The sequence below is a fragment of the Piliocolobus tephrosceles genome, chromosome 21 (assembly GCF_002776525.5).
Source record: "Piliocolobus tephrosceles isolate RC106 chromosome 21, ASM277652v3, whole genome shotgun sequence".
Taxonomy (NCBI): domain Eukaryota; kingdom Metazoa; phylum Chordata; class Mammalia; order Primates; family Cercopithecidae; genus Piliocolobus; species Piliocolobus tephrosceles.
The window spans coordinates 8862777-8875030 of NC_045454.1; the positions used below are offsets into that span (position 1 = coordinate 8862777).

General features: G+C 57.3%; 1 protein-coding gene across 2 annotated transcripts in view; it reads left to right on the forward strand.

The window, feature by feature from the left end:
• The window catches only part of SLC17A7 (solute carrier family 17 member 7), a 17775-nt gene extending 6352 nt beyond the window's left edge, over positions 1–11423 (forward strand). For both annotated transcript variants that reach the window (XM_023182504.1, XM_023182503.2), the window contains exons 2-12: positions 3850–4102; positions 5350–5468; positions 5754–5868; positions 5947–6034; positions 6444–6530; positions 6622–6764; positions 7834–7983; positions 8143–8275; positions 9371–9481; positions 9677–9804; positions 10007–11423. In XM_023182504.1, the coding sequence (XP_023038272.1) occupies positions 3850–4102; positions 5350–5468; positions 5754–5868; positions 5947–6034; positions 6444–6530; positions 6622–6764; positions 7834–7983; positions 8143–8275; positions 9371–9481; positions 9677–9804; positions 10007–10300 (1621 nt within the window). In that variant the 3' untranslated portion in view covers positions 10301–11423. The remainder of the gene's footprint in view (positions 1–3849; positions 4103–5349; positions 5469–5753; positions 5869–5946; positions 6035–6443; positions 6531–6621; positions 6765–7833; positions 7984–8142; positions 8276–9370; positions 9482–9676; positions 9805–10006) is intronic.
• Positions 11424–12254: the final 831 nt, after the last annotated feature.

The following is a 12254-nucleotide window of genomic DNA, read 5'->3' on the forward strand; positions in this document are numbered from 1 at the left end:
CCCTTCTCTCTGGGCCGCACCTTCTCCCTAGATCTCTGCCTCTTCTTTGCATCTCTGTGCCCCATCTCTCTCTGGTTCTCTGGCCATTACTGTCACTGGATCTCTATCAACCCCTGACTCGGAGTCTCTGTCCCCCTCTCTCTGGGTCTCTCCTCTTCCCTGAATCTCTGGTCCCCACTTCTCTGGATCCCTGTCCCCGTCTCTGGGTTTTAATTCTCCCACCATGGGTCTCTCCGTCTCTCTGTGTCTCTTTCCGTTTCTGTCTGGCATGGAGTTTAATCTGCAGCTAAAGCGGATTGGGGCTCGTAGCCCGTTGTCCTTGAGGGGGTTAAGCTGGGTGGAAGAAGTCAGAGCACCCTGGGTCCCTGAGAGAGAAAGGAGTTAGAGGCCGAAAATTTCGGCTCCTGGGGTAGAACAGCCTTCCCAAAGGATATAGGCTGGGGTTGAGAGGGACTCCCTCCCAACCAGGTTGATGACCCCAGTGACCCGAGTGTCCCTCAGGATAACCTGGACACCTCCCCACAAGCTCTCACCCCCAACTCCAGCTCTGGCTCTAAGTCAGATAAATTACTCAGCTGCGGAAAAGCCTAAAAATATATCTGGCCACAGTGCACGAAGGAGATGGCCTCATCAGCACCATGCCCCTGCCGCCATGCCCTCAGGCCCTGTCCCCTTGGGCCACAGCCCTGACCCTGTCTTTCACTGAGCTTCAGTCCACCTCACTAGGTCAGGGGGTGCTTTGCTAAGTCTAACATCAGTCTTGCTTGCTGCAGATCACCTCTTAGCTCCAAAGTTACCCCACCCTCTAGTAACATAAGACACAAGAATAAGGCTGGACAGAAATGGGGGGGGGGGGCAGGAGGATGGCGCAGTGACGGAGGTTGGCGGTGGAGGGGAAGCTGAGATAACCTCACCCCTTCTTTTTCCAATTTTCCAGCCCCTCCCCACCCTTTTTCTCGCCTCCTTTCACGAGTTTCTCAAAATACATCAGTGTGAAGTCAGGAGAATGAGAGAGAGAGAGAAAGAGAAGTGCTGGTGGAGGGGGCTGGGGGGTGGCAGCGGGAGGGATGTGTACCTCAGGCCCCCTCCCTCAGTCTCTGCCTGTTTCTCAACTGTGCTTGGGTTTCTCACAGTCAATCTCTCCTGACTCTCACCTCTCTGAGTTACCTCTTGGGTCCCCAGAGACCCCCGGGCTCTGGCCAGGACCATCAGCAGGGAGTTTGTGCAGAGAAGAGCATTTGCTTCCAGTGCCTGGGGTTTGCGCTGATGGTTGGAGGGAGAGGGGAATACCCCATATTAGAGACAACACGTTGATCCTATTTAATCCTCTAGACAAAGATGGGGAAACTGAGGCTCCTTTCTGGGGTTGGGGGTATCAGTGAATGAGTACAAGCTCCATGATTTGAACCCAGGTCGGTCTCCTCCCAAGCCTAGAACAGAGATCTTCCTTGAGATGAGTGATGCTACAGCTGGTGGGGAGCTTCCTTGCACCCAGGGCAACTTGGGACAAGGACATGGTCAACGGGATGCTGGAAAGAAGAGAACCCAAGGTGCCTCCTTTCTGAGAGCCGGGTCTTGGGCAGGGGGATGCCGAGGGCCATTAAGGGATCAGGTCCCATTGCTGTTCTTGTCTGTGATCTTGGAGTGCTACTTCAGCTCCCCGAGCCTCAGTTTCCTTAGTTTTACAATGGGAAGAGAAGAGAGAGCAGAGGGACATAAGGAGACACAGACGTAGGGGAGTGGACAGAGATCCTGAGAGAAGCAGAGGGAGAGAGAAGTTGAGACATCTCGATTTGGGGTAATGACCTCCTAAGTGTTGCTTTTCCTCATTGCCAAGTCCTCAGGCCTGAGTTTGGGGCATCCAGGGAAGGGAGGGGGTTTCCATCTAGGGTCTCCCCTCTCTGTCCTTGTCCCCTTGTGGTCCTCTTGCTCTAAAATGATTGATAATCACCTTGAAGTTCCCTCTTGCATTCTCTTGCATTTTTGCCCTTGCCCTCATTTTATAGATGTGGGATACTGAGACCCCCTGTTTAGACAGCCTTGATTAGAGATCTGACATCTCCTCATATGAACAAGGAATCTCACATTTCAGGGGCTGCAATCACATCTTGAGTTTCAGGGTCAAATATCATCTGATGTCAACCTGGGTCAAAGTCTAATCTCATTGGGTGACGTGTTCTGATGGGTGGGGGGAGTTCCTGCCATCCTGTACTATTCATCCTAGTGGCTTCAATCCCCCCATCTCTGGCTGTCTGTCTTCTTCCTCTTGTGGTCTCATTCCTACTCCTTCTGGGTTCTGTCCACTCCCCGGCTTCTCTCACCCCTGTTTCTTAACTGCCCCTCCCCACCTCCTTAAGTTCTAGGATGGGGAGGGGTTGCTGTGTTCTCACAGCTCTTCCACCTCCCTCCCCCTGGACCGTCTGGCTGTTCCTTCCTCCCCCGTCCCAGTCTCCCTCGCCTCCATCTGTTCCAGCCCCTTCCTGGGATCCAGCCTGATCCCCTGGCTGCCTACCCACCTCAGAGAAGGGCCGCACCTCACAAATCACGTCCCCAGCCTGCCTATCCTCTGTCTCCCAGACTCTCCATCTTTCTCTTGCATTCTGGATCTCTGTTCTCTTCTCTCTGCATCTATGTCCTATCTCCCAGGTTTCTGTCCCTGCCTCTCTTTGGGACTCTGTCTGCTTCCCTCTCTAGGTTTCCACCTCCTCCCTCTCTGGGTCTCTGTCCCCCTATTTCTGGGTCTCTCTCCCCCTCTCTCTGGGTCTTTGTCTCCCTCTCTCTCTGGGTCTCTGTTTCCCTTTCTTTCTGGGTCTCTGTTTCCCTTTCTTTCTGGGTCTCTGGGTCTCTGTCCTCCTCTGTCTCTGGGTCTCTGTCCCCCTCTCTCTCTGGGTCTCTGTCCCCCTTTCTCTGGGTCTCTGTCCCCCTATGTCTGTGGGTCTCTGCTCCCCTGTTACTCTCTCCGTCTCTCTGAGTTTCTGTCTCCTCATCTCTAGATCTCTGTTACCCTTTCTCTGGATCTCTCTCCCTTCTTCTGTCTGTGACCCCCTCTCTCCGGGCCTCTGTACAGCTCCCCTCATCTCTGTCACCCTCTTTTTGGGTCTTTCTCCACCTGTCTGAAGGCACCTCTCTCTTTCTGCAGCCTCTCCCTGGGCTTGAGGCAGCCCTCCAAATACCCTCTTCGTCATCACAGACTTGATTCTGGATCCAGAACGGGCGGGGGCGAGAGTCACGCTGGGGAATGAGCCAATCCCCCTACCAGGGCCATCTGTCCCCTGCCAGGACACCACCCGCCACTCCCTTCCCTACCCCCTAGGCTGACAGCCTGGGCTCAAGGTTCCCTAGGGATGCCCAGGATGGGCTGCTGGATTCCCAGGGTCCTGGACATCTCCCCACCCCCTAGCAGACGTGGTTGAGAAGCATCTGTTCTTTTGACACCTTTGCTGAAGCATCTCCTTAGCACCTTTTGCTTCCTCGAATAGACTCTTATCCGGGAGAGGCGGCTGGAGAGTCTTTGGGCCTTGGAGTGGGGGCACGGGCTCTTGAATCCCAAAGAGTTGTCTGGGGTCTAAATTTCCTGAGTTGAAGGATTTGACACAGCTGGCAGAGGGGACTGAAGACCCTCAGTGTGAAGAAAGAGGGGGTTAGGGGCCTGAATTCCCGGTCTGAGATGGAGGATTTCTGGATCCCGGGGGGCCAAGGGAGCCAGGGACTTGGACTGTTGGTGAAGGAGGAGGTGCAGGCTTAGAATTCTGGATCTTGAAAAGCAGGTTTTGCCCTGGATCCTGTGTCTTGGGGCTGAGGGGGCTGGGGGCCTGGACTTCCGAGTCTCTGGCTCTTGCTGTCCCGCAGTCTTCTGGAGAAGCGGCAGGAAGGCGCGGAGACGCTGGAGCTGAGTGCGGATGGGCGCCCGGTGACCACGCAGACCCGGGACCCGCCGGTGGTGGACTGCACCTGCTTCGGCCTCCCTCGCCGCTATATTATCGCCATCATGAGTGGTCTGGGCTTCTGTATCAGCTTTGGCATCCGCTGCAACCTGGGCGTGGCCATCGTCTCCATGGTCAATAACAGCACGACTCACCGCGGGGGCCACGTGGTGGTGCAGGTAGCTCAAGGCCTGAGCCCTTGCAGAGCCCCGCCCCGCTCACTGAGCTCCGCCTACGCCCCCATGACGTCACATTCACCCACCAGACGTCCAGGCCACTCCCCTTCCGAAACGCGGCCGGAATAGCTCAGCCCAATCCGTGTGCCCCTTGGTTCCGACCTCGCCTTAGGGGCCACCTCCCTTTCCTAAGCCCCGTCCTGATCTAAATGAAGTCCCGCCCTTATTTCCAGGGGCTTGACTGAAAAACGTAGAGTCCGCCCCAACATCAGGTTCCCTAGGGGTTGCCCCTGCCCCATTTTGGACCTACTAGCAATTTTGCTCACACCCGTACCCCAAACTCATGTTCCCGGGTCACACCTATTTAATCTCAGTCCCATCCTAGGTTCCTCCCTTAATTTGATCCTTTTTTGAAGCCACTGCCTACGTCCCACTCCATGTGTTCTGTCCCTTATCTGAAGACCCACAGGGTCTCCCAGGCTACGGTGCAGTGGCGCCATTGCTCTGTCGCCCAAGCTGGAGTGCAGTGGCACCATCACTGCAGCCTCGAACTTCTGGGCTCAAGAGACTCTCCTGCCTCAGCCTTCTGAGCAGTAAGCGCGCCAGCATACCCAGCTAACATTTTTATTTTTATCTTTGTAGAGACAAGGTGTCACTATGTTGCCCAGGCTGGTCTCAAACTCCTGGGCTCAAGCGATCCTCCTACCTCGGCCTCCCAGTCCTGGGAGTACAGGCGTGAGCCACCGCTCCCCGTCCTTTGTCCTATTTTAATTTCAGCATACGCCTTGCCTCTGCATCAGAAAAGAGTCCTGATTTGGGGCCTTTGTCCTACCTGAAGCTCCTCCCCTTGCTCCCTTCCAATCTGGTCCGCCCCCTTGGCTGCTTCGTGTCCCTGCCTGGACCCTGTGCAGGTCACTCCGCAAATGCTCATAAGTTGGATGAAGTAGAGAGAGTCATCATCATACATGGGCCCCTAGGCTTTCACGGAGGCAAGGAAGCAGGCGAAGCAAGGCTTCTAGGTGGTGATGGACCCCGTTGTTAAGGCAGCATAGGCCCTAGCAACGTGGAAGAGCGGAGTTCATAGACTTTAACTGACAGAAAGATAGTGTGAGCTTTGATTGGCAGGGGTTTGGAGGTGGGAGGGATTCCTTGTTGCTGATGGGTCGAGGCTCTAAGTCTGTGGGTGCTGATTGGTGGAGCGGCAGAGCTTGGGGCAGGGCGGCTAATTTAATGTACGTTTGGGCCCCCAGAAAGCCCAGTTCAGCTGGGATCCAGAGACGGTCGGCCTCATACACGGCTCCTTTTTCTGGGGCTATATTGTCACTCAGATTCCGGGAGGATTTATCTGCCAAAAATTTGCAGCCAACAGGTACAGTGGTGGGGTCTCGAAGTGGGCGGCAACTATAGTTGTGTGGGTGGAGTTAGAGGGCGTGGTCTTGAATTTGGGGGCTGCCTCTGGGAAGTGGGCGGGGCCTGGATTTGGGGGTGGGTCTTAGAGAAAGGTGGGGCTTGCGATTGAGGAAGGTGGAAGTCAGAGAGGTGGTGGGACCTGGGGTCCTGGGGACCACTGGGCCTAGCTTGCTGTGGACGGGAAAGGCAGAATCCCGGGCATGGCTGGATAGCTTGGATCCTTTTCTCTGACTCTTCCCATCAGGGTTTTCGGCTTTGCTATTGTGGCAACATCCACTCTAAACATGCTGATACCCTCGGCTGCCCGCGTCCACTATGGCTGTGTCATCTTCGTGAGGATCCTGCAGGGGTTGGTAGAGGTAAATCCCCGCCTGATACGACCCTGCCCTCGCTCGGACCCCACCTTTTCTCAGTGACCTTGGTTTTCTCCTCTTTAGGGCGTCACATACCCCGCCTGCCATGGGATCTGGAGCAAATGGGCCCCACCCTTAGAACGGAGTCGCCTGGCGACGACAGCCTTTTGCGGTGAGAGGAAGGGGGATCCTCACTCCTGCATCTGAGGGAGGAGGGGTTGGGGCCTGGACTGTTGGGTCTGAGTGGGGAGGGGCTGGGCCTGGACCCCTGGGCCTGAGGGAGGAGGGGGTAGGCGGGGCTGAACTCCTGTGTCTGAGGGAGGAGGAGACTCCGGACCTTGACTCCCAGGTCTGAGGGAGGATGGGCTGGGGGCCTGGACTCCTGGGTCTGGGGGAGGAGGGGCTGGGGGCGTGAACTCTTGTGTCCAAGGGAGGAGGGGCTAGGCCTGGATTCCTGGGTCTGAGGGAGGAGGGGCTGTGGCCTGTAATTCTGTCTCTGGAAAGGTGGGAGTGGTGGGGGTCCGCACTCCTTGATCTGAGGGAAGATGGGCCTGTTCTCTCCCCCTCATCCTCCCCTTTAGGTTCCTATGCTGGGGCGGTGGTCGCGATGCCCCTCGCCGGGGTCCTTGTGCAGTACTCAGGATGGAGCTCTGTTTTCTACGTCTATGGTGAGGGACCCTGATGCCTGGTTCCGGGTGGCGCTGGGGCGGAGCGGGGCCGGTCCTCACTCCGCTCCCATCCTCCTCCTGACCCCCCCAGGCAGCTTCGGGATCTTCTGGTACCTGTTCTGGCTGCTCGTGTCCTACGAGTCCCCCGCGCTGCATCCCAGCATCTCGGAGGAGGAGCGCAAGTACATCGAGGACGCCATCGGAGAGAGCGCGAAACTCATGAACCCCCTCACGGTCCGGGCCCAAGTCTTCGGGGAAGGGGCGGGGAGACATAGCAGGCCACGAGCCTGCACGACGTGTAGATCAGGAAGGGTTCCTGCAGACTCTAGAGGAGACGGGACTGGGACGCAAAGAGAGGGGCTAGAACCTTGGAGGCGGGTTGCAACCCGCGGAGGACGGGATTCGCAGGTGCTGGGGGCAGGGTTAGGTCGGGAGTTGAGCGGGATTAGAACCACTGACGGGGCATGGTTAAAGCCAGCAGAGAAGAGATTAGAATGTGGGGGTTTTGCGGCCCGGCGCGGTGGCTCACGCCTGTAATCCCAGCACTTTGGGAGCCGGAGGCGGGCGGATCACGAGGTCAGGAGATCAAGACCATCCTGGCTAACATGGTGAAACCCCTTCTCTACTAAAAATACAAAAAATTAGCCGGGCATGGTGGCGGGCGCCTGTAGTCCCAGCTACTCGGGAGGCTGAGGCAGGAGAATGGCGTGAAACCGGGAGGCGGAACTTGCAGTGAGCCGAGATCGCGCCACTGCACTCCAGCCCTGGCGACAGAGCGAGACTCCATCTAAAAAAAAAAAAAAGAATGTGGGGCTTAGACCTTGGGTTGAGGCTGTATTTTGGGGGCATTTTTGCATAAAAAGAGACTCCTAGGGCAGTCTCAGTGGCTTCCGCCTGCAATCCCAACACTTGGGGGGTGAGGCTGCAGGATCGCTTGAGCCCGGGAGTTCCGGACCAGTCTGTACCACATGGCGAGAACCCGTCTCTACGCAAAATACAAAATACAAAAAGTAAAAGTAAAAATAAAAAAAGGAAAAAGACAGGTCCCTGAGGGGCCCGGACACCTGAGGATCTGAGCGGCTACCATAGGGTCAGGACTCCTTCATCACTCAAGGGTCGCCTTCAGGCTAGGATCCCGGGTCCTCACGGCAACGTGGTGTAGCTCGCGCCTTTGGGTCCACAGAAGTTTCAGTGCGGTCGGGATCCTTTGGTCTTCGCAGAACTATACTGGGGTCCCTGAAGGGATGCCGAGAAGCCCTCAGCCCCGCTCTCTGTCTTAGCGGCCCTTCCCTCGCCCCCACAGAAGTTTAGCACTCCCTGGCGGCGCTTCTTCACGTCTATGCCAGTCTACGCCATCATCGTGGCCAACTTCTGCCGCAGTTGGACGTTCTACCTGCTGCTCATCTCCCAGCCCGCCTACTTCGAAGAAGTGTTCGGCTTCGAGATCAGCAAGGTAGAGCCCTGGAGGAGAGGGCGGGGGCGCGGAGGGGTCGGCGGGAGGGAACTGGCTGGGATCCCGAGGCAGGGAGGAGCTTGGTGGTGCACCGACTGGGCAGAGACGCCGAGCTGGCGGCCCCGAACCCTTGTCTCCCCCATACACCTGTTCCCGCAGGTAGGCTTGGTGTCCGCTCTGCCCCACCTGGTCATGACCATCATCGTGCCCATCGGCGGCCAGATCGCGGACTTCCTGAGGAGCCGCCGTATCATGTCCACCACCAACGTGCGCAAGTTGATGAACTGCGGGGGTGAGTGGGGCGGGGCCTGGGCCGGTTCTAGGACAGCCTGGGTGGAGCAGAGCGGGATTGAGAGGTGATGGGGCGTGGTTACAGGCGGAAACCGTCTAGCCTGCCCCAGGAGTCCCTTTCTATGCAAAGGGCTGTGGCCAACAGGGCGGAGCCGGGGCAGAGCCGACCTGAATGAAAGGGGCTGTCACGCGGCCGTCCAAGGGCCACCGCGTGGAAGGGCAAGGTGGGCGAGACTTCCCGGGTAGAGCAGAGGCGAGATCAAGTTGGGCCTGGAAGGACAAGGCCTGCGCGAAGTTGGGTGTGGTAGGACATGAACTAGGTGATGAGGAGGCGCTATGAGTAGGGCACCAGGAGAGACAGGGCCTAGGGGGCATGCTGTCTAACAAGTGGGATTTGCTAGGCGTGATGGCGCTCGCCTGTGGTCCCACTTACTTGGGAGGCTGAGAAGGGAGGATCGCTGGAGCCCAGAAATGCGAGGCTACAGTGAGTTATGATCGCGCCACAGCACTCCAGCCTGGGCGACAGAACGAGACTTTGTTTCTAGAAAAATTAAAATTACAATTAAAAATTTAAAAACAGGCAGGGCATGGTGGCTCACGCCTGTAATCCCAGCACTTTGGGCGGCGGAGGCAGGTGGATCAGTTGAGCTCAGGAGTTTGAGACCAGCCTGGGCAACATTGTGAGACTTTGTCTCTTAAAACAAAAATTAGAAATTAAAACCAAAATTAAAACCAAAAATTAAAATTAAAAATTAAAACCAAAAACAAAAAAACTCATGAGTGGGGATTGAGGGAAAGGTGTCAAGGTGCACAGCAGGGATCCTATGTGTTCAGGCGTGGCCTAGTCAAGGGGTGGAGCTACGGGAGGGCCGATGGAGCTGGTGGGCGTGGTCAGGGCTGAGTCTTGGAGAAGTAGGTGCCTGGTTAGGGTGGGCGCGGGTGGCGTGGAGGGCGCGAGGAGGCCTGGGTGTGGAGGTGGCCAGACTGGGGCGGATAGAGGCGGTTTGGGGCTGGAGCAGGTCTGGAAGGGTGGTGTGGGGCATCCTGCGCCCCGCTCCGGCCAACACTTAGGAGACGCGGCCCCCCTCCTCCACAGGCTTCGGCATGGAAGCCACGCTGCTGTTGGTGGTCGGCTACTCCCACTCCAAGGGCGTGGCCATCTCCTTCCTGGTCCTAGCCGTGGGCTTCAGCGGCTTCGCCATCTCTGGTGAGAACCGCGGATCCGCAGCTTGGGGGGACTCTGGTCAGCTCTGTAGGGAATTTCCTGGCTCAGGAACGGGGCCTCTCAGCCTCACAAAAGGTGGAACATGAGTGGCCAGAGGCGAGAGGGTTGAGAACGTCCCAGTGGGAATCACTCGAGTGAGATTCCGGTGCGACGTCTTCCGACTTGTCTCTCCGCCAGGGTTCAACGTGAACCACCTGGACATAGCCCCGCGCTACGCCAGCATCCTCATGGGCATCTCCAACGGCGTGGGCACACTGTCGGGGATGGTGTGCCCCATCATCGTGGGGGCCATGACTAAGCACAAGGTCGGTGCCGCAGTCCTGACTCACTCGCCCTCCAAGTGTGTGCTTGGTACCTAACTGACCACGTGGTGGCGCTGTCTCTGGGGTGCCATTCCTGCCCTTTCAGCCTCTCTGGGTCTCTGCCTCCCTTCCTCTAGGCCGCCCCCTCTCTCTGCCTCTGTTTCTCTGTCCTCCCATTTGACCTCAGCCTTGTTGTCCCCTGCAGACTCGGGAGGAGTGGCAGTACGTGTTCCTAATTGCCTCCCTGGTGCACTATGGAGGTGTCATCTTCTACGGGGTCTTTGCTTCTGGAGAGAAACAGCCGTGGGCAGAGCCTGAGGAGATGAGCGAGGAGAAGTGTGGCTTTGTTGGCCATGACCAGCTGGCTGGCAGTGACGACAGCGAAATGGAGGATGAGGCTGAGCCCCCGGGGGCACCCCCTGCACCACCTCCCTCCTATGGGGCCACACACAGCACATTTCAGCCCCCCAGGCCCCCACCCCCTGTCCGGGACTACTGACCATGTGCCTCCCACTGAATGGCAGTTTCCAGGACCTCCACTCCACTCATCTCTGGCCTGAGTGACAGTGTCAAGGAACCCCGCTCCTCTCTGTCCTGCCTCAGGCCTAAGAAGCACTCTCCCTTGTTCCCAGTGCTGTCAAATCCTCTTTCCTTCCCAATTGCCTCTCAGGGGTAGTGAAGCTGCAGACTGACAGTTTCAAGGATACCCAAATTCCCCTAAAGGTTCCCTCTCCACCCGTTCTGCCTCAGTGGTTTCAAATCTCTCCTTTCAGGGCTTTATTTGAATGGACAGTTCAACCTCTTACTCTCTCTTGTGGTTTTGAGGCACCCCCCCATCCCCCCACTTTCCTTAATCTCCAGGGACTCTCAGGATAACCCTTGAGATCACTCAGCTCCCCTCTCCTTTCAGAAAAATTCAAGGTCCTCCTCTAGAAGTTTCAAATCTGTCCCAACTCGGTTCTGCATCTTCCAGATTGGCTTAACCAATCACTCGTCCCCGCCATTCCAGGGATTGATTCTCACCAGCGTTTCTGAGGGAAAATGGCGGTTTCAAGTCCCCCCTTCCTCGCCCACTTCACATCTCCCCTACCAGCAGATTCCGCGAAAGCACCAAATTTCCCAAGACCCTCTTCTCCCTAGCTTAGCATAACGTCTGGGGAAACAGCCAAAATCGCAATGTTAACAATATGCCTCTCCACCCCCATGCACTTTTTCTGACATGGTTTTCAGGTCTAAATAGTGGCTGCTCAAGTCCATGAACTCGAAGGTTTGAAGCCATCACCACTGAACTCCCGCGTGGTGGTTTCATGATGCTCCCTCCCCGATTCCTCGCACTTTATTCTCCTGGGTGGTTTCGAACTACCCTCAGTTTCTCAGTGGCCATTTGTTGTGTCCCTCAGGGGCTTAATGACTCAAAATCTGGGATCTTTCCCCTCTCAGACACCCCTCTTTCAGCTTAGAATTTGGGGAACCTATAGAGAAGTCACAGAATCCCATGAAAGGGAATGGGGCAGGGGACAGGGGTGTTTCTTCCCGGTGCAGGGTTGTGTCTTTGTGTCTCTGTCTCTGTGACTGTAAATCCTGCCCTGCCCCACTCCCAATAAAAGCTTTGGTGTACAGGCTCAGTTGTTCTTGGCTGTGGAGGTCACAGGCATCCTGGTCCCCAGTCCCCTACTCGCTCAGACTGAGGAGTTCAGGCCCCCAGCTCCTCCTTCCTCAGTTCCAGGGATCCAGACCCCAGCCCCTCCTCCCCCAGACCCAGGAGTGCAGACGCCAGCCCCTCCTCCCTCAGACTCAGGGGTCCAGGCCCCCAGCCCCTCCTCCCTCAGGCCCAGGAATCCAGGCCCCCGGCCCCTCCTCCCTCAGACCCAGGAATCCAGGCCCCCGGCCCCTCCTCCCTCAGACCCAGGAATCCAGGCCCCCAGCCCCTCCTCCCTCAGACCCAGGGGTCCAGACCCCAGCCCCTCCTCCCTCAGACCAGCAGTCCATGCCCCAGCCCTCCTCCCTCAGACTCAGGAATCCAGACCCCGTATCCTCTTCCTTCAGACCCAGGAGTCCAGGCCTCAGCCCTTCCTCCCTCAGACCCGGGAGTCCAGATCCAGCTCCTCCTCCCTCAGACCAGCAGTCCAGACCCCAGCCCCTCCTCCCTCAGACCCAGGAGTCCAGGCGCCCAGCCCCTCCTCCCTCAGACCAGCAGTCCAGACCTCAGCCCCTCCTCCCTCAGACCCAGGAGTCAAGGCCCACAGCTTCTTCCTCCTGGACCCCTCTTCTTAGGCATTTTGAGGTCTCCTACTCTTCCCTCTCCCTCCCTTTTACACAAACCCCTCTCTGCCTCCACTCCCCACTCTAGGATTGAGACCAACGGTGAGTCACAAGAAGCCCTGGGGCCCTGAGTCACCTCTCCCCACCCCCCCCCCCCCCAGCCTAGCCCCTCCCTGGGCTGGAAGCAGCTG